Raw genomic sequence first — 21,517 nt, 5'->3', positions numbered from 1 at the left:
GTTTCATTAGGGCTGGCACTGACCTGGGATTGTTTCCTAGAAAGAACATTGGCCTTTCTGAGATACACCAACCATTTTCATTCACAAACAGGCTGTGTTTGAAGGGCTCAAAGCAGTAATTACCTAGTAACCCCATTCCTGTTTCTAAATAAACCGATATCCAAGTTATGTTGCAAGTATGAAATCTTCCATTTGGGTAACCATCCTAAACTCCTTAGGGGGTGACTGTAACTAAACCTCCAAATCTCATAACAACTCTCAGGTGTGCTACATCCAACTTTTTCTCCCTGCTCTCTAATGTTCAGTGTGCAAGAGGGTTTGGGTTCAAGTCACACTGTAGCAACCCCAGCAGCCAACATAATTTAAAAGGAAAGAAAACCATATGAGAATTAAGTGACCTGATAAAACCCCATTTTATTATACTCCTAAGAATAAGATGTTTCTTTTCCAAAGATTTTTTTTTTCCAGTGATGTGAGGAGTTTACTGCAGGTCAGAAGGTTGTTGATTCCTGTGCTTATGTGAGATGTTCCTTAAAACGGAAGAGATTCTCAGTATCTTTAGAGTATTGTCAGGACTTTTCATCAGGTGGAAACCAGATTTGGGGGGGGGCGCGTTGTTTTGAAGGCTGGCTCACTCTCCCCTCCTTTTGTTTGTAGATGTCACAAGGGCCAACCAAAGGAGATAGGAAGAGCAGTTCTATTAGCGTCGCGGCTCTTTGCGTACAGTTTGGACCAAATCCATGGCTTGTTTTTTGCGCATCACTTTCTTTAATGCATTTTGTAGTTCCTTGGAGCCGATGATACAGTTGTGCTTGGCTCTCTTGCTGCACGTGGCCTTCTCAGACACATTGTTGTAGAACTTCCTTATGAAGGAGATCATTTTTCCCTTCGCTTTGGTTGATATAGGTATTCTGTCCCGATGCAGCCGACGCAAGACTTTAGAAATAAACTCATCATAAGGTCGCTTCAGACCTGACTTTTGAGGCCCACCTAGTTTTCTCACCACCATTGTTCCCTGCTTGCCTTGTTTTCTACGTTGCTTTCTGCACTTCGGCAGCAGCTTCCCTTGTGTTCTCTTCCTGCCTCTGGTCTGCTTCTTTCTCCTTGAAAATCGAGTCCTACGCCTTGGTCTGCGAGCAGCAGCCATTTCCCCTGTGTCTCCAAGTTATTTCAGTTTTTTCCACCTGAGAAAGCCACTGTGGCTTTGAGTTTGGGTTTCATTGAGCTCTAGTGCTCTTCATCCCACTGATGGTCTGCTCGGGTACTAAGAGATGCAAGTTCTGATGTAGGAAGGATGTCCAATCAGGTTCCAGCACCTCACAATGTACCTCCTGAGCTTTCTCTTTGCCAAGGGCCAACAGAAGACTTTGTGACACCTTACTTGCTCATTGGCCCTGGGCAGGATCAAGATGAAACTCAAACAGGACCATGACAAGTGTTAATCAATCTTCACAGATCATAAAGGAATGTTAATTTTTAGTTTCCAGAGCAATCCTCTAGGAATAAATAACTAAATTATTATGGTACAATGTTAGACATTTTTAAAAAGACACTCAAGTGGTAAAATATAAATGTTAAGTTTCTAAGAGGGTTGTACTTTCTATTTGAATCGAGAATGACTTGCAAGCAGAACATGAGTTTGATTACTGAATGATCGTCTTACCCTAGACTTCTTTCGAAGTTCCTGCTGCAAATTTCATTCTACTTCAGAACTGACCTAGAAATCCAAATTGCAGGCTAATACTTGAAAACAGAATAAAACATCCTTTATTTTACTGACAAGCAGCATTGTTTAATGCTGGTTTCCCTGATTCTAAGACTTCCTGAGCATATTCAATGAAAAAAGTGAAATTACTATATTTCTAAGAACATCCATGCAGCTCTGGAAAGACTGAGTGGAAAGATATTTCTATGAAAGTACCGTATTTTTCTGTATAAGACGCTGTTTTTTCCTGCAAACATCCTGTTCAAAAATCAGGTGCATCTTATAGAAGTGCAGCGTATTATACACGGAAAAATAATGGTAACCTCCGCAGCCCAGGGCATGCCCATGTGGGTTGCCATGCCGCCAGGTGCAGATGTCAAGCCCTTGTGGGCTTGCCATTAACCAGAGGGGGGAGGGGGCAAGATCGTCGGCCGGCCAAACTTTCAGATATGCCGGTTCAGCTGTTTGGCACTCTGCCGAACAGCTGATCGGCACAGTGAAACCCGCATGCCAGAGCATCTTATACAAGGATGCATCCTATAGACGGAAAAATACGATATCCCTGTACACTATACAAAGTTTTTACTTGAGTTAAACTTTGTGTGAGACCCCTCCCATCTTTGTTGTTTAGAAGAGCCGGGAAGACCTGCCTTTTTACTCCGGCCTCTGGTGTGGGAGAATAAGACCCCTTATTTCATCATGCTTGCCATCTTTTGTCTTTACTTTTTTATTTTATTCAACTTTATTTTACTGTACCGTGTTTCCCCGAAAATAAGACCTGGACTTATATATATTTTTTTTGCCTCCAAAAGAGGCAGCAAGTCTCATTTTCGGGGGATGTCTTACCCAGTTATCTTAGGACCGCCGCAGCCAGGCCTCCCATGCCCCAACACCTGCCTCACCTCGCTGGCCCATTTCTGTGGCCGCTTGCACGCATTGCCCCCAGGTTCTGTTTTGCTAGCAGAGGCTTTAGGGAAAGGCCTCTGCAGCCAAGAAACAAGCTTTGGATTGACATGCGCGTCGCCCCTGGCCTCTGCTTTGCTGGCAGAGGCCTTCAGGAAACAAGCTTCAGATTGACACGAGCTGCTCACCTCGGCCTCCATTTCATCATCAGAAAGGCCTCTGCCAGTGAAATGGAGGCCAGGGGTGCCACATGTGTCAATCCAGAGCTCGTTTCTCGGCTGCAGAAGCCTTTCCTGAAGGCCTCTGCCAGCAAAACAGAAGCAACGCATGCAAGCAGCAGCAAGCGGCCTCAAATGTGAGCCAGTGAAGCAAGGCAGGTGTCAGGGCGTGGAAGTCCTGGCTGCAACTGTCCTGAGGTAAGTGGGTGTAGGGCACATGGGGCAGGTCCACCCCCAATCCCCACCCTAGCTTGATTTTTATCTGTGCACCTTGCCCCACCCCGTGCAACCAGGTGCAATGAGTGAGCAGTGTCTTAAGTAGGGCTTATTTTGTGGGTAGGACCTATATTGGGTGCACATGTAAAAATCAAATTGGGGCTTATTTTCAGGGAAACACAGTAGAGTCATTGAGTCATGCAGCATACTTGTTTAATAAATTATTGTTTGTCACACCCAGTCAGCCAGATATTCAGACTGCATTTGGAATTTTTGTCCACCTATTGAGTCCTTCACAAGGACCTGGGATAGGCAGATATGAATGTTTGATTAAATTAAGGGTATTGTCACAGAATGTAAGCTGTTTCAAGTAAAGCTGCCTTTTGCAATTAACTGGCGGTGAAGTTGTCAATGCTGATGGTGTTCAATTGGTGGTCCAGTTGTTTTGGGTGCGTATTACTATTGGTACTTCCGTTGCTTTTTTTTTTGCCACCATCGTTCTATTTTTATTTGCAGGTCTTTGTATTTTGTTATCTTCAATAGTTCTTTCTCTTCTATTCTGCTGTTTCCAAGTAATGCCCCATCCACTATTCAGATTTTTTTGTCTTTCTTATCAACAATTATTATTATGACAAAGGAATGTTTCCACACTTCCAAAAATTACAATGAGCAGCAGAAATCATAATCTTTCTACATCTTGCTTATCATCCATCTGAAATTATGGATCTTGAAAAGGCATTGTCCCATGGCCAGATAGAGAACAAAGCTATGGGACACACATCAGTTATTTACAAGTAACATACTTACCTCAATTTATACAAGTAAAAAGAAACACGAGGCAATAAAATTGTGGAAACTTTTGGATTAAAAAATATCTGGAAATTTAGCACTGAATCTGTTTCAGATGCAAATAGTTCTTGACTTACTACTAGTTATTTGACGACCATTCAAAGTTCCTACCTTAGGGCTAGTTAAAACTTGGATTTGAATTTCCAATGGCCATCCTCCCTCCGGCCATGTGACCAAACTTTGGGTACTAGGCAACACGGCTGCATTTACAGCCGTTTGCAGCATTCATGACTACATAATTACGTTTTACAACGGTTTGGGCTAAAACTGGCACTTACGTCTGGTTTTCGGCAAAACTAAACCCATAGCAAATCATTGCTTTGCTTAACAACTACTGCAAAAAAAGATTGTAAAATTGGGTCAGATATGCAGGCTCCATTATGATCATAAGTCAGAATTCTTAAAACTAACAGTATGGAAAGAAAGTAATAAAAGTGTTCAAACTATATAGGAAAAAATCCCTGTCCATCAATCTAAGCAGTAGTTTCCCCACACAGTGAAAAGCATCTAGTCAAGCTGAATATTTGTACATATCAGCTCTGTTGTATGGCTGAGCATCTCCAGACTTCTAAAACTAGATAGAATTGTTTTGTTGCAAATGACACTGTGCAGAATGATTACAAGACAATACTTAAAGGATCCACAGATAGTCCTGAACTTACAACTTTTCATTTAGTGACAATTCAAAGTCACAACAGCACTTGTGACTTCTGACTGGTCCTCACACGACCATCACACGACCATGGTCACGTGATAAAAATCCAGGCACTTGGCAACCGGCTTGTATTCATGATAATTACATCGTTCTGGGTCATGTGATCACTGTTTGCTTCCCAGCCAGCTTCCAACAAGCAAAGTCAATAGGTGAAGCTGGAGTCACTTAGTAACTGCATGATTCACTTATCTGCAGTCATTCACTTAACAACCATAGCAAAAGAAGTGGTAAAATCTGTGCCAGCAGTGGCTGGAATGCAGTATTTCAGGCTAATTTTGCCAACTGCCAACAGTTCAATCCTGACCAGTTCAAGGTTGACTCAGCCTTCCATCCTTCTGAGGTTGGTAAACTGAGGACCCAGATTGTTGGAATATGCTCATTCTATAAACCACTTAGTGAGGGCTAAGCATTATGAAGCGGTATATAAGTCTAAATGCTAAAATCAAGTATGACTCACTTAACAACTGCCCTGCTTAGCAATGTAAGTTCTGGTGCCGGTTGTGGTTGTAAGTTGAGGACTATGAGGCAATGTTTTCCCCTAAATTGCTACTTTTCATACATGCCACCATGTATGAAAGGCTGTGAATATAAACAGTGAACTAACTCTTTGAAATGTGAGGTTCTGATACATTCATTTAAATAATGAAAGCAGAGCTTGGTGGACATATTGATAGTTACAATTGTTAAAAATAAGACCGTTATCTTGATTTCAAAAATGGATTCAGTGACTTTATACTTCAAGGCATCAAAGTTAGCCTGATTTAAAAAAAATACAGAAATATTATTTGAAGGACTAGCCTTTTTCTTCTCTTTTTTGCACCAAGACACTACCAAGAAAGTCCTAATGATTGTGGTCTTTTCCACCTGAAAGGATATTACAGTTTACACAAAGGATGTCCTTGTCAGAGCAAAGTTCCGACTTTTATGTCTTTCCTCCTTTCTAAATGATAACTTCGAGTGAGTGGCTGTCACGACTTAGTTGGAGTGTTGAAACAATCCAAACCTAGTCCAGGATGCGGAAGTTTTCACTCTGGTCGGGCTCGCGGTTGAAAACTGCCAATCGGACCCTCCGGAGGAAATGTACTTGAGCGACTGAACCTCTCCAGTGGAATAAATTAACGCTGAATTAAACGCACCCACAGCTCAATTTACCGCGGCCCTCCTTTTGCCGCTTCTTCCGATTCGCCCGCCGAGGCAGGCCACGCACAGCCCTTAACCGAGAGCTGATCCAGCCCCTTCCTGTGCCGTTGCCGTTTCCAAGCCGGGCAGCAACTGTCTCCGCTTCAGCGGTGTAGCGGCTTTTCAAGTCTATCCGGGATTTGCAACCTGATCCTCAAGGAGCTGCACGGTGGACGGACATCCTCGAGGTTGCCATAAGTGAAACCTGGGATCACTCCTGGGGACGCTCGTTTCATTCAGCGGCAAAGGAGCCACGCGCCCGCCAGGTATTTTGAAACTATCCAGAAGAGAGGAAAGCTCGCCTGGGCAGGCGCTGGAGAGTCTTGAGTCAACGTAGGATTTCCGCCTGTAAATGCATGGAAACGTGTGGAACGAAGTGGAAAGCCAAAACTGCTCGTGCATCTCCGGTTTTACTATCGTAAGAACTGCCGTCTTTTCCCTCTTTCTCTTTTTTTTTTCTCCTCCTCTACTTCTGCGCACGACTTGCTTATTCTGCAAATTCCTCTTGGAAGGCGAGACGGGAGGACTGGAATGACCGCCGAGATTTGAAACGAACAAGCGCGGAATTGGTATTCATTGCTTGTGTTAGTACCGTAGCTCTTGGTACAAGTTAAAATCTTGTCTCCTGATTAGGATCGCGAGTTTAACCACGTCGACCTTATCCCCGAGTTAAATACGCCTCTGACGGTGGAAAAAATAAAAGAATTATGGATTCAGTAGAACCTGGTCCTCCATAAATAAAAAAAACCCTCATCTCCCTGTTTATTGCAAATATCTAGTATACCTTATTTTAAGACTAACAAAAAGATTTTGAAGCTTTTCTACTATACACTGGAACATCCTTTTCAACTTCATCTTGTCTTTTGTTTTAGCTCACTCTTAATAAAAAATAATAAAAAAGAGGCCGCTGATGATTATCATTAGGCACTTCTTGAAGATTCATCTCCCTTGCAAAAAAGGAGGGTCAGATAAATTTATAGAAGTGATATTGCTGACTTTGAAAAAATATTCAATTTTGCTGCCATATCTGTCTAGCACATAACTCCAAAGGTTTCCATTTTGCTTGCTGCAAGTGAATTTTATACATACATGTGCAACCCAAAAAGGAACACGTTTTATGTACTGATATTATAAATAGTTCTCTTCCATGATCATGGAGTGCTCTTAAATCAGTTTATAAAAAATTATTACAGGGACAAAATTCCAAAATTGGGGTCTGCAATATGGAACAGAGATCTTGATGTTGATGTGTGGCCAGGAACACGGGATAACATCTTGTCCTCTTCCTCAGCTAAGGGTTGCCCACTGATCACCTTTTTCTAGGCCGTGGTGCCATCTAAAATTGTCTAATATTGGAATCACAGCTGGAATATCTACAACCCCTGAAGCAGAAGGCAGAGCTGTCCATGCTGGCCAGAGCCACTGGACCCTTCAACTATGGCTGGAGACAAATCCCACTTTGTGGGCATGTAATGTACTTATGATCCAGTGGCTGTTCTATGCGGATTCCTAATCTGCCAATCTGTCTAGTTCAGTGAGATGATGGAGCATGGACGCCAGAGCCGACAACGGGCTTCCGAGATTATTCGCAAGCAGAAACGTAAAGAACTGGATGCCCGACGCAGCAAGTGCCGAATCCGTATTGGAAGCCACCTGGAGCAGTGGTGTCAGCTCAAAGAGCAGCTGGGTTTTTCTCTCCATTCCCAGCTGGCCAAATACCTGCTTGACAGGTGAGATTTTGTGCGCAATGACTATTTCTATCTCTGTTAGTTTTGTCCAAATATGAAGTAAACATTCAACATTAGACTGTATGAATTTAAGTGAAGGGCTGTGTGACAGGTCTCATGCTACTTTAATGGGAGGTTGAACTGCTTGATTTTGGACAAATGTTGCAACCTTTCTGCTATTTTAGAGGAAGAGAATATCAAGCTGAGATTTCACAGTGTAGAAAATAAAATGGCATGTTAATAAGCATGCTTACCTCCTTCTCACAAGAGATTTCGCTCCCATCATCAGCTACTGTACTCCCATCATCATTTTGGGTTATTCTAATGCCTTTCTCCCTATTCTTATTTTGGCCCAATCTTTAATTGGCCAGGAGAACCTTAAAAGAGAAGCTGGCAGAAACAGTAGAAAATGTTTGGTGTAGTGCAGTGTTTCCTAAACTTGGCAGCTGTCAGATAAATGGACTTCAACTCCCAGAATTCCACAGGTAGTATAGTCACTCCTCAGAATTCTGACAATTGAAGTCCATACCCATGGAAGTTCCACATTTGAGAAGGTTCTGATCCTGCTCTTTTTATTATTAAAATTATCTTGTATGCTGGATGCCGCTTACAGATTATTCTTGCTCATGTGCGAGCACAATTTAGTCTGTCTGCTCACTCTACCTCTTATCTTTCTTTTGTAGGTACAGTTCACATGCCTCAGTATTGAAAACAGGTAAACACCCTTACAGGTTATCTATCGTCTAGGTTAGAAGAGGCTTATACTGGTGGTCCTTGGCTTACGACTGCAATTGAGCCCAAAATTTACGTTATTAAGCGAGAGAGTTGTTAAGCGAGTTTTGCTCCATTTTACGCCCTTTCTTGCCAGAATTTTTAAAAGAATCACTGCAGTTGTTAAGTTAGTAACACGGCTGTTAAGTGAATCTGGCTTCTCCATTGCATGTCAGAAGGTCACAGAAGGGGATCACATGATCCCAGGACACTGCGGCTGTCGTAAATAGTTGCCAAACCTCTGAAATTTGATCACGTGACCATGGAGAGAGTGCAACGGTCATAAGTGAAAAATGGTCATTAGTCACTTTTTTCAGTGCTATTGTAACATCAAATAGTCACTGAATGTTATAAGTCAAGGACTACCTGTAATTATATAGACCCTTGAAGTGAAATTCAGTTTCTCCTTTTGAGATGCTGGGCTGCATTAACAGAGGGATAGAATCAAGATCACGTGAAGTATTAATACCACTTTACAATGCCTTGGTAAGGCCACACTTGGAATACTGCATCCAGCTTTGGTCACCGCAATGTAAAAAAGATGTCAAAACTCTAGAAAGAGTACAGAGAAGAGCAACAAAGATGATTAGGGGACTGGAGGCTAAAGCATATAAAGAATGGCTGCTGGAATTGGGTATGTCTAGTTTAATGAAGAGAAGGACGAGGGGGGACATGATAGCAGTGTTCCAGTATCTCAGGGGCTGCCACAAAGAAGAGGGGGCCAAGCTATTCTCCAAAGCCCCTGAAGGCAGGACAAGAAGCAACGGATGGAAACTAACCAAAGAGAGAAGCAACCTAGAACTAAGGAGAAACTTGCTGACAGAACAATTAACCAGTGGAACAACCTGCCTCCAGAAGCAGTGAATGCTCCAACACGGGAAGTTTTTAAGAAGAGACTGGACAGCCATTTGTTTGAAATGATATAGGGTTTCCTATATCGGGGTTGGACTAGATGACCTCCAAGATCCCTTCCAACATTATTATAGGGTTGAGAACTTGGAGTGGGGAATTTCACACTGAAGTTTTGCTTCCCTGTTAAAGCCGAGTCTCTTTTCTTCTCTCCTCCTTTCTTCAGGATCAGACAGCTTCAGTGCTGAGCCCATCGCTTTTCCTTCTGAGGCATTGCAGCATCTGGTTGTCCTTTCTCACAACCACAGCCAGGAATGTGCTTTCATCCCCAATGTGAAGCCTGCTTTGCTGGAGCAGGAGACAGTCTGCAGCCAGCTGGAATGGGAGTGTCTAGCTGGCCATACTTTTGCCTGGAGTCCCCCTGCCTCAAACATCAGCCTGCCACCCTTTGGCCAAAAAGCCTCTAGTGACAGGCAAGAGCAAGAGGAGGAAGCAATCACTTCCAAGCTCAGCCCCCCACCCTCCCCGGTCATCAGATGCCGGCGCTCCCTTCGCAAGGCAGCAGCAGCCCATGCCATTTCGTTAGCACTTGCTTCCAGCTCGCCCTGTCCTGTGGACGAGCCGGAGTCGTCTTCCCAAGAAGATGAGGAATGTGGTATGGACAGAGAGAGGACCACATGTAGGTCTCCTGCCAATGGCACAGGTCTGGACAAGGAGACAGAATTATTGTGCAATACAAACTCGGATGAGACAGGTGAGGGGGAGAGGCTGGAGGAGCCATGGATAGAATTGGGAGGGCAAAGGTGGCAAATTGGTAGGATATGCAAAACACTTGGGGGGGGGTGAGAGGCTATGGGGCAGAAGTGGGCCAGGGTAGGGTTTTTCTTGTGGGCTATCTGGATTGTGGCTAGAAGTTTATTTCAAGTTTTTGAGCCTTGATATATTTCAAGGTTTTGAGCCTGTCAATAACACTTTTACTATGTATCTGGTAATCCTGAATAATCTTAGTCCAAAATTCTAAGAAAGAAAAAACTCGGCAAAATAGCAATGAGGAAGCTAGATCTTTCTCCTTCCCTCACTAAAATTAATTTTACAATAATGAGGGCAAGGGAACGTACATTTTGCAAAAGAAAGGCAGCCTGAAGATGGAAGTGAGATATATTGAAACCAGAAGGAATGTCACTGCTCTTGAATAAAAAAAACAAATAAATGAACTTACAGGTAAAACTAACCTGTCAAGGCTTACTAGCCTCACTCACCAAAATATATATTCTGGGGGAACAAGAAAGAAAGGGAGTCCTTTGTAGTTTTCAAAAACACCTGTCTGATCCCCTGAATGAGACTCTAACCAGGCAAGAGACTATTAAAAGCGAACCAAGTAGAGGCCTATATTTTTTAAAAAAGAAATAAACATGATCTGGGGAAATGGTCTTGGGAGTGATTTATGTCTACCGTTGAGCTTCAGGGTCCAGAGTCCTTTTAAATGGCTACCTTAAAAAGTCTTGCTGATCCACGTCTCTCAATCCGACACTGCCATGTTTTCTCTTGCAGCAGCTGTAACAGATGAGATTCCAGGTAGCACCGAAGTTCCAAGGCCTGAAAGGTACATTTCTTCTCTCGTGCCATCATAGCAGGGTCCAAACGGACCTTGCTTGCTACGTACTGAGGGCAAATGGCTTTCAGATTCACTTGATTGATGGTATCTTTTGTTAACAGTGACATTTGTCAAAGAAACCTGGTGCAAAAGACAGCTTGGAAAGTCATTGAGGAAAATAATGATCCCAGAGATTTGTTCTGAGCCTCAGTAGTGAAGGGAGATCACCATTTTATACTAAAATCTATTCCTGGTTTTCCTGTGTGTGTGTGTGTATGCGCGCGCATGTGTTGGGCTGGTAGAATAAATTCCTGAAATTTTCTGATGTCCTTAAATTATTGGGGTTTGGGCATTTTTAATGATTGATGAAGTGGCTATGTGCTATCTAATTGATATCAGCTTTTAGCGACCACATACATAGACCTTTCCAGAATGATCTGTCCTCAGCCTGATTTTTCAGAAAGTCCAGGCATTCATTACTACAGTAATCAATAAGCCGATATGTCCAACCTCAGTTTGGACATCTTTTTTTCCTTGTTTTACTGTGCTTAATTCCATCTTCTATGTCTACAGATGTTGTTGTAATATGGTTTCATGCCTCTTCTAACAGCAATATAAAATTCTTTCAATTTTTTTAATGAGATCTTTATTTTCTTGGTTTGGACATCTTTTCTCGGCAATTTCCACCATTTGTTCTGACACACAGTGTTCTTATTTGGTCACTGACTGCACTGCTGTATCCTCCCTGCCTCTGAAAGCTATGCCAGGCCTTCTTTGGTTTCAAGCCCTGAGTGACAAGCAGTGTAATTTTCTGACTGAAAGTGTCCAATTCTGGTCCATTTCAATCTGCTGGTGTCAATCTATAGTCAATTTGTTTCAGTGTTCACTTCATTGAGCTTTTCCATGTTCATGGTTCTTTTGTTCCATATGCTCACCATTAACTCTCTTTGCAACTTCAGATTTTCTTTTTTTGTACAGCAACATCTGCAACTAGATGTCCTGAAGGCTTTAATCTAGCCCAGGGGTAGGCAACCTTGGCTCTTTTGTGATGTGTGGACTTCAACTCCCAGAATTCCTGAGCCAGCCATGCTGAGGGGAAAGGGAGAGGTTTCCAAGCTGAGCCATGCTGGCTCAGGAATTCTGGGAGTTGAAGTCCACGAGTCCTAAAAGAGCCAAGGTTGCCTACCCCTGGGCTAGTCACATCATAAATACCATTAGTACTTAGAAAGATATACTGAGTGCCGTCTGACCTGAGAGACCCATCATCAATCATGTTATCTTGCTGCCATGTGATTTTCTTTGTAGAACACCATTGCCTTCTCCCACGCAGTACCACCTTATGCCAGGGGTGTCAAATTCGCCACGTCACATGATGTGCCGCAACATATCGCGACTTTTTTCCCATTGCCAGAGCTGGGGTGGGTGCAGTTTCGGCATGACGCATCTGGCCCGTGGGCCGGCAGTTTGACACCCCTGCCTTATGCCATTGTCACTAAAGTGATCATCTGCCTGCTGCATTTTATCATATTATAACTTCCTATACAGGTAGTCCTCGCCTTACAACAGTTCATTTAGTGACCATTCGAAGTTACAGCGGCACTAAAAAAAGTGACTTGTGACCATTTTTCACCCTTATGACTGTGGCGACAGCATCCCCCTAGTCACGTGATTTACATTTGGATGCTTGACAGCTGATTCACGTTTATGACGGTCGCGGTATCCTGGGATCATGTGATCACCTTTTGCTACCTTCTGATAAGCAAAGAGAATGGGGAAGCCAGATTCACTTAACAACCGTGTTACTAATTTAACAACTTCAGTGACTCACTTAACAATTGTGGCAAGAAAAGTCATAAAATGGGCCAAAACTCACTTAACAACATAAATTTTGAGCTCAATTGGGGTCGTAAGTTGAGGACTACCTGTCTTGCTTGTTTTACCTGGAAGCTAGGATGACCTTCATGTCTTGAATAATCCTGCGGAGAATATATTCTTTCGGCAAATAGTCTCAGTGTTCTTTGTTCATCCTTCCAAAAACGCACACAGACCCACCACCCCTTGCCATAAGGAGGCAGCATAGCAGGATTTCAGTTCTCCCAGATTTTCCACACACACCCCATTTACCATCAACAGGAGAAGGTAGGAGTGCAACTAATTTAATAACTCTTAATTGCTAGTGCAAGAAATCAGAACTACTCCTCCAGCATTGTGCTTGCAGCATCTCTGACCAGCTGCACAGAGGAATTCCAGATTTAGTTTTTAACTCAGACTTTCCAAATTTCTTGTTCTCTAGATATTCCAGAAAGTTCAGCAGTGACAACATATTGGCAGAGGAATTCTGGGAGTTGAAGTCCATATATCTGAAGGAAGACCACTAGGGGAAAGCTGCTTCAGATCTCTTAATTAAAATAGTGTGAGGCTTGACTTGACTTACAACTCCTACCATTCTTGATCAATAGCCACATCAGCTGAAAAAGGAGGAATGTACCAAACTAAACAAGCCAAGATTAATCCAGAACAGTGGTTCTCAACCTTTCTAATGCCGTGACCCCCCAACCGGTCGTAAGTCGAGGACTACTCAACCGGTCGTAAGTCGAGGACTACTCAACTGGTGCAGCACCGTTTGCAGAATGGGACTTTTGGCGGGCTCAGCAGGGCAGAGACAGCCTGGACAATTCCTATTGGCTTTTGAAAGCCAATAGAATTAGACTCTATTCAAGAGAGTCTATTCTATTGGCTTTCAAAAGCCAATAGAATAAAAGGGAGTAGCACAGCTAAGGAAAAGGGGGAAAAAATGGTGGACTGCGTTGTTTGGCAACCCCCGTGAAATGGTCGTTCGACCCCAAATGGGGTCCCGACCCACAGGTTGAGAACCACTGATCCAGGATGAAGGATCTTTGTGGACTGAATCTTGGCCTTTCGTTTTTTTGTACTTTCTTTAGGATTTTAACCCTACCAGGGGAGACACCAGAATCAGTGTCTGGTCCACCAGAGGAGGAAGAAGCAGAAGATTTCACAGAGGAGGATAATATGATGTACATGGATGACCTGCGAGATGAAAATTATCAGCCTTCCTTGGATAGGTAATGAAATTAGAAGATTTTAAATTCAGCAGAGTCCAGTTCAGTATGGATAATGAGAGATCAACAAGGAAGTATTTTCTGTAATCATTTGTATACCACTTCACATGCAACTCCTACCAGGTGACATATGGAATAAAAGGGTTCTTCCCAGTCTTAGCAACCTAATGGCATGTGGACTTCAACTCCCAGAATTCTTGGAGGCAATGTCCACATATCTTAAAGTTGTCAAGGTTGGGAAACATTGGAAGAGAACACCTCAAATGAACCCTCAAGCTAGGTGATTTTAACAATACACACTGTACCAGTTAAAATTAAATAAATCAATAGCAAGGCAGAAAGTGGCTTAGCATTGCCTGCATTTGGGATATTTCACAACTTCCCATTTTATTTACACTCCTGAAGTTTCTTGATAGACTTCTATCCAAATATAACCAGGTGTTTCAAAAATAGTCAAGATCAAATTGGTACTGTCATCCTATAGCAGTGTTTCTCAACCTTGACAATTTTAAGGCATGTGGACTTCAACTCCCAGAATTCCACAGCCAGCAACGCTGGCTGTGGAATTCTGGGAGTTGAAGTCCACATGCCTTAAAATTGTCAAGGTTGAGAAACGCTGTCCTATAGGAAATCCTTTGACACTTACCTGGAATATAACAGGGTTACGATAAGACACTTGCATTACAAATGTCATTGGAGTCAAATAGTTATCTGAAATGCTCTGGATGTGTGTCTTTTCAGTTGTTAGGCACTAAAGATGGCCCTAATACTACTACTTTATACTTATACTTTATGCTGCAACATTTTTTTCAGATTAAGGACTCTGTGGCCCTTTATAGCATAACCATTACACCAAACTGACTCTTAAAAATATAATTATACTTTTCAACACAATATGATTACCTTTCACATAGTTAATAGTTTTCTACCATTATTGTCTTAAGAATTATAGTGTGGTATCAAGGAAAAGTCTGGGCTATAACCAAAGCATTTAGAACCATGTTCTGTCCTAAGGTTCAGGTTTTGCACCTCTGTCTTAAAGAATAGAGTACCCTAAAAGTAGAAATGCAGACTAGTCTACAGTATGGTTTAACCCATCCAGGGTTAAACCTAAAAAGGTTTAATCAGTTCCTTCATTTTTCTATCAGCTCTCCAGGCATTTCCTTTCCCCATATTTGTCAGCCCAAAACCTTGTGTAGAAATGTTTGTTTTTATTATTGACTGATTTGAGTCATTGATTGATTCTATGTTTTTTATTGCCATTTTAGCCCAGTTTTCATGAAAAGCAATCCCAATCTCTCTTTCTAGCTGCAAGAAGCAGGTACAGCCAGGAGATGAAGATATGTCCCAAATTGGTCCTAAGAGAATCAGGTAAGTTCAGGTCCATGGTTGCTCATGATATCCTCAGCCTATGTGGACCAAAAGAAAAAGGAAACCTTATAGGGAAGTTTAGGTAGGTTGGTTAAAGCTGCAAGACTCGCAGAGATTACCGGCTTGCCTATTTATTGCCTCTCTATTTATCTATTTATCCATCCATCCATCCATCCTGCTTGCAAACTGCAATTTATATGCTGCTTAGTCCAACAAGCTCAAAGCAGCATACAACAATGAAAATAATGCATCATTAAATTAAAAAAACATCATTAGCAATAGCACTTAGACTTCTATACCGCTTCATAGTGCTTCACAGCCCTCTCTAAGTGGTTTACAAAGGCAGCATATTGCCTCCAACAATTTGGGTCTTCATTTTACTGACCTTGGAAAGATGGAAGGCTGAGTCCACCTTGAACCGGTCAAGCTCAAACTACTGGCAGTTGGCAGAGTTAGCCTGCAATACTGCATTCTAACCATTGCACTACCGAGGCTCTTGCTCATTAGAAAAAGAAGGAGCAGCTGGACCCCAAGGAACAGCTACAGCATTCAAAGAGGGAGAAGAGCAGCTAGCAAGGCTCACCATAGCTTTTCAGGATTAGCAAAGCCAGAAATTATAAAAAAAAATCATATGCATGAAACCTTTATCTGATAATCAAAAAGTTATTAAAAACCTAATGGATTGTTTTGATTACCTTTTCTTTGGAATCATGGAGACTTCAAGAGTTACAGACGTATTTTGGGAAAAGCTGCTTCCCCAAAACTGTTAATTAATCTATTTTTCTATCAGATGAATTGGATTAAAATCACACTGGTTGCAATTTAAGTCAAATTATTTTTGACCCATCAAGATCTCTAAACAATCCAGGTTTGTTTACTTTGAGGTGGGAGAGATGTCTATAAAATACTTCTGTATGTTGACCTAGAGTACCCAAAAATTGTGTTAGATCAGGGGTCTGCAAACCTGGCCACTTTAAGACTTGTGGACTTCAACTCCCAGAATTCCCCAGCCACCCATGCTGGCTGGGGAATTCTGGGAGTGGAAGTCCATAAGTCTTAAAGTGGCCAAGTTTGAAGACCCCTATTTTAGATAGTTCTATAAATCGGTTGTGTATCTTCAGCCTGGAGATTTGATATGTTTCCTCTTCCTTTTGGCTTTCCTGTCTGTTCTGTTTTTGCCTTTCTTCACAGGAAGGCAGCCAAGCGAGAGATTCTCCTTTGTGACTATGATGGTTGTGGGAAGATTTTCTCCAATCGCCAATACTTGAATGTAAGTGAAGGAGGACCAGCAGTGGCCACCAGTCTCTTGGGTTGCATACAAGTGACTGACAAAACTTCTATCTTTCATTTAAATTTTCCCAAGTGTCAGTACTTTAGAGTCAAGCAACAGGGTGACGCTTTCTATAAGGCCCTGTTTGTTGGCATCTGGTTGGACCAGAAGCACCGAAGTTAATAGAAAACTACAAATCTTAGATTTTATACCAGAAAAGGTTCCCCCCTTTACTTTAGAACAGGGGTGTCAAACTCAATTTCATTGAGGGCCGCATCAGCATTGCGGTTGCCCTGGGGTGTGTGTGGCTAAAGTGGGTGCAGCCTAATGAGTGGGCGTGGATGGAGTGGGTGTGGCCTGCTGGGTGGGCGTGGCCAGGTCTACATCATTCGCGTCAAGGGTGCCTATGGGGGTCTGGACAGGAGTGGGACAGATCTGAGGGTCTCTGGCAGAAGGGGGTGGGACTGGGCAAGTGCCAAGGCATGGTCCACTGGGGCAAGTGCCAAGATGACCACCAGAAAATTGTACATTGGCTCCCGGCTGGCCTAGACCAGGGCCAAGGCAGCGGGGGCCGTTCCCTCACTGTTTCCAGGATGGCTTTGCGGGCCACATGAAACCACTTTGCGGACCGCATCCAGCCCCCGGGCCTTGAGTTTGACATGTCTGCTTTAGAAGCATCATCCAGAGAAATAGAAGGGATGCAAGGTCCAGCTACTACAGAATCTCATCATTGCGTACCCCTTATGTTACTAAAAAAAAATCTTCCTTTGGATTATCTAAGCCAGCGGTTCTCACCCTGTGATTCGCACATCCCTGGGAGCCATGATGTCGTTACAGGGGGTCCACAAAGGCTTGAAGAAATGTTATGATTTAAATCTTGAGTGAAGTCTTGGGGGTCTGTGGTGAAGAAAAGGTTGAGAACCACTGATCTAAGCTAAGGAGCGATACAGATTTTAGAGCCTGATATTCTCTCTCTGGGTTATTTTTTTCCTCATCTTCCAGCACCACAAGAAATACCAGCATGTTCACCAAAAGACCTTTACCTGCTCTGATCCCGGCTGCGGCAAATCCTTCAACTTCAAGAAACATCTCAAAGAACATGAGAAACTGCACAGTGGTGAGAGAGTCTAACAATATGCTTTTGTTCCATTTGGTGCCTGCTAAACGTTTTGAGCCACAACTTTCATTGTCCTGGCAGTCTGTCTAACCCAGGGGTGTCAAAATTGCCGGCCCACAGGCCAGATGCGTCACGAGGAAACCGCACCCACCCCATTGCCGGCAATGGGGAAAAAGTTCCGATACGTTCCGTGACGTCACGTGACGTCGCGAGTTTGACATGTCTGGTCTAACCAATGGTCAAGGCATTCTGAGAGTTGTGCTCCTGAGCACATAGAGAGCACCAGATTGTCCTTTCACCAGTGATAATGTTGGATGTTGATAGGTTCCCATTCTTTCCAGACAGAAAAGTTGTTTAATGGCCTTTGACAGGTTGTCATACCTTATAAAACAATTTAATGATACAAAAGGCCACTGGGTGACAAAAAGGAATTATCCTGGAAAATTTTCAGGAGAGAAGAGGTTAAAACAGGCCATAATTATGAATCATCTGTCCTTCAGCCTCTGATGAGAAGCCAGTGGTTGTGGGGACAAGACCATCACATTAGTCCCTCACATGAATGATTTTGGGTGATAAAGCATGTCATGCGACTGTAGTAATTGTATTTGGTTATTCTGGTCTGTGATTTAGCATGTCGTGCAACCTCTGCAAAAAAATAGTAATAATAATAATATCCAGCAATTCTGCTGCACTTCTAAAACTAACATGGTATATTCATTTGGAGAGAATCCCCTGTTTATAATCCAAAGTTGATTTTATTTTTTCATAGTGGAAAGCTACAAGTTCCTTTTCAAGAGCTGATCAGAAAATACCCACAAAAGACATGGTGCTACCAGTGTTTCCCAAACTTGACAATTTTAAGGCATGAGGACTGTGGAATTCTGGGAGTTGAAGTCCACATGCCTTAAAATTGTCAAGTTTGGGAAACACTGTGCTACACCAAAAGAAATCATTAGATACATCAAATCTTACCAACAAAGGCAAAACCCACACCAGGAACAGATACAGAACATCCCCTTTAGATTCACCCCACTGCCACTTTTTCCTGCCAATCCTTACTTCTCTTGTCCTCTTATTTGACTCAAACTCAAGTTATCTTTCCATGAGAAAAAATCAAACTCATGGAGCAACTTGGGTTGAGCACTAGAGAGCTGGTTGGTGTGATTTTGCATTGTTTTTTTTTCTGTGCAAATTGTCAATTATTTGTTAATTAAGTTTCTTGTGACCTGTTTAAAAATCAGGTTTCATTATGATGTGGTCCTGTCCTCAGCATAGAAATCGGATTCAGGAACTAAGTTGGATAACTTCTGAGCTTGGAATAAAAAGGGAAAAGAGAAGGCCATAAAAAAACATTTTGGATCAACCCTAAGTGTAGTATTGGGGGGAGGGGAAAGATTTATAGATTGCCCATATCTATAATGAAGGCTGTGCCTTTAGGATCAGGCTGGCCAGTGACTTATTGTGCCCTTACTTGCAGATAAAAGGGACTATATATGTGAATTCTGCGCCCGCTCCTTCCGAACGAGCAGTAATTTGATTATCCACAGGCGGATCCACACTGGAGAAAAACCCCTACAGTGAGTATGCCCCACAAGGCAGAAATGAGTAAGCACAATCGGAGGGCTCTGCTGGATCAAGATCATCAAATCCAGCATCCTTCTTCTCACAATCAACAACTGAGAAGCCTTCCCAGTAAGGCAGGGGTTCTCAACCTTGGCAACTTTAAGACTTGTGGACTTCAACTCCCAGAATTCCTCAGCCAGCAAAGCTGGCTGAGGAATTCTGGGAGTTGAAGTCCACAAGTCTTAAAGTTGTCAAGGTTGAGAACCCCTGCAGTAAGGCATAAAGCAGGGTGTTTTGTCAATCCCACTTTGTGTGAGGTAACCTGGGTAATCTCACATTGTATTGATTTTCTACCCTGCTTCACCAACAACTTGGTCATTCAGCCAGAGGCAGCAAAAGAATTGCCCAGCCCTGTTGTACAAAAACGACCCTTCCCTTTGGTGAGGAGGGTCATTGGGAGAGTCAAGGCTGGATTTGTATCACCTATTTCCAGCGGCCCTCTTTCCTCTTTGGTGAATCTCCCCCTTCCTTTTCACCTAGGTGTGAGATCTGTGGTTTTACCTGCCGCCAAAAAGCGTCCTTGAACTGGCACATGAAGAAGCATGATGCCGACTCCTTCTACCAGTTCTCCTGCGACCTTTGTGGCAAGAAGTTTGAGAAGAAGGACAACGTCACTGCGCACAAGAGCAAGAGCCATCCCGAGGGGGCCACCGGGCCTCTCCCGCCAGCACAGGAGCCGCCCCCTCCGAGCTCTCCACTTGCAGCAGAGCCAATGGCAAACCCGGTTCAGACTCAGCAGTGTGACATAGGGAAAGGGGTGGAGCCTCCTGCCCTTGCAATTACCGTCATCATTGAATAATGGACCGAGCAGAAGGAGGAAAAGCAACAGTGGAGAGAATTCCCGACATCTCCTGCAGGTGGATTGCATTACGTCAGCAGATTACAAAATCAGCAAAGACACATGGGCCCCAGCCTCTAAAACAAGATCCCACCAATCGCAGTCTTTCACTCGGCTCCTCTGGGCTCAGTTCTGGAATAAAAGGACAATCTTGGGGTTCTGCCTCGCCTGGTTCCAGGATGTCTAGTGGTGGGGCATGTCATCCCGAGAGCCAGTTTGGTGTGTTTTCCTTCCATCTATGGGTGAACCAAAGTACACTGGCCTAATTCGTTCTGTCTGCATAGCTGCTGTCTGCTTTCTCGAATGAGGCTGGTGAATGGTGCTGTCCTAACTGTTTACTGCAGGGCAAGTTAAGCTGCAAGAATTGGTGGATTTCTCAGCCGGTGGGAAAAGCATTGGCTGTGTTAATTATACCCTTTAACGTAGGATGGTACTAGAAGGGGCAGGAGACCAGCTTGGACAAATGGGTATAGCAGTGAGTTTAGCCATCTATCCGAACTTCGATTCTAGAGGTCTTAAGTCAATCTGTTTGTCAGACAGTAGCAGAGCCATCTCCATGTCTGGATATTTGTTTTACATAGTCTGACAGGTGAGCTGCTCCCCAAAGTCCTCTGGTCAGTAGATTTGAGAGTCTGTATGGTGACTTACCTGTCAGAATTCTAAAAATAAACATCCTGGCCTGGAGGCCATTGCAACATCTCTCAGAAGGATATGGGTGTGGTGGCATTTGCTTCTCCCCAGATCTGGTCAGTAGTTTGGTCCTGTCATCATGTCAATTGACTAGCACAAAATGAAATGGCCATGGAGGGATGTTGGCAGGGAAAGAGATATGTCACAGCAACCAAAAATCAGTCAACAGGAGCAGGGGACACAAAGTGTGACATTGAAGCAAGGTTCAGAGATGAGAACAAAGCTGCATCACCCAGTCTGGTCAAAGAGGAGGAATATCTCTTTGAGCCAAAGTAGGGAATGTTGGTGGATATGTCTGTAGCCCAATCAGAATCTTTCTGTTGTAAATGGCTACTAAACCTTTATGTAGATTGTGAGTGTAGCGGGAGGGGCTAAGGCAGGGATAGCTCAGCTCAAGCATGGGTGGCTCAGGAATTCTGGGAGTTGAAGTCCACGAGTCATAAAAGAGCCAAGGTTGCCTACCCCTGGGCTAAGGAGACATGGGGAACAGCTAACTGACATAAACACAGGTGCAGTCCCGACTTTACCTGGCCTGGTCAGGCAGTGATCATGGAAGATATGAAGGGATCTGCTGTAGCTTTTAGGAACTACTTTGCAGTCTGCATAAATGATGCAATTTTTATATACAGGGCAATGTAGATATGCATATTTTATGCCATTATGTTTTGCTAACCACAGTGATTGACTTTGCAAGGGGCAAAATACGTGTTGAGTATTTAAGTCTTAGCCCCAGCTACTTGAAATGGTGGGTATGAACTTCTGACAACCACATAGCATTGTTCACAAACATTGAAGCTTAAAA

The 21,517-nt window shown here is 43.2% G+C and overlaps 1 protein-coding gene across 3 annotated transcripts; it reads left to right on the top strand.

Annotated features, from left to right (window-relative positions):
* Positions 1–382: 382 nt before the first annotated feature.
* ZNF692 (zinc finger protein 692) lies at positions 383–21,484 on the top strand. Of its 3 annotated transcripts, none has more exons than XM_039361001.1 (11): positions 383–6,203; positions 7,321–7,515; positions 8,196–8,227; positions 9,359–9,886; positions 10,684–10,735; positions 13,669–13,809; positions 15,115–15,177; positions 16,369–16,447; positions 17,450–17,564; positions 19,042–19,141; positions 19,668–21,484. In XM_039361001.1, exons 1-11 carry the CDS (start codon positions 6,142–6,144, stop codon positions 19,984–19,986), a joined length of 1,686 nt encoding a protein of 561 aa, XP_039216935.1. In that variant the 5' UTR covers positions 383–6,141; the 3' UTR covers positions 19,987–21,484. The 3 variants fall into 3 exon arrangements, with proteins under 3 accessions (XP_039216935.1, XP_039216934.1, XP_039216933.1); XM_039361000.1 differs by having other exon boundaries at positions 7,316–7,515; positions 10,687–10,735; XM_039360999.1 differs by having other exon boundaries at positions 7,316–7,515.
* The last annotated feature ends 33 nt before the right edge of the window (positions 21,485–21,517 follow it).

This window comes from Crotalus tigris, unplaced genomic scaffold (genome assembly GCF_016545835.1).
Source record: "Crotalus tigris isolate CLP2741 ecotype Arizona unplaced genomic scaffold, ASM1654583v1 scf7180000019189.1338056, whole genome shotgun sequence".
Classification (NCBI taxonomy): Eukaryota; Metazoa; Chordata; class Lepidosauria; order Squamata; family Viperidae; genus Crotalus; species Crotalus tigris.
This window is presented reverse-complemented; position numbering and strand designations above follow the sequence as displayed.

Coding starts and splice junctions, on each gene's coding strand:
- ZNF692 (XM_039360999.1), top strand. CDS start 6,138: ATGCATGGAAACGTGTGGAACGAAGTGGAAAGCCAAAACTGCTCGTGC. Junction 6,204..7,315: donor GCATCTCCGGTTTTACTATC/GTAAGAACTGCC, acceptor CAATCTGTCTAG/TTCAGTGAGATGATGGAGCA. Junction 17,565..19,041: donor ACATGAGAAACTGCACAGTG/GTGAGAGAGTCT, acceptor CCTTACTTGCAG/ATAAAAGGGACTATATATGT.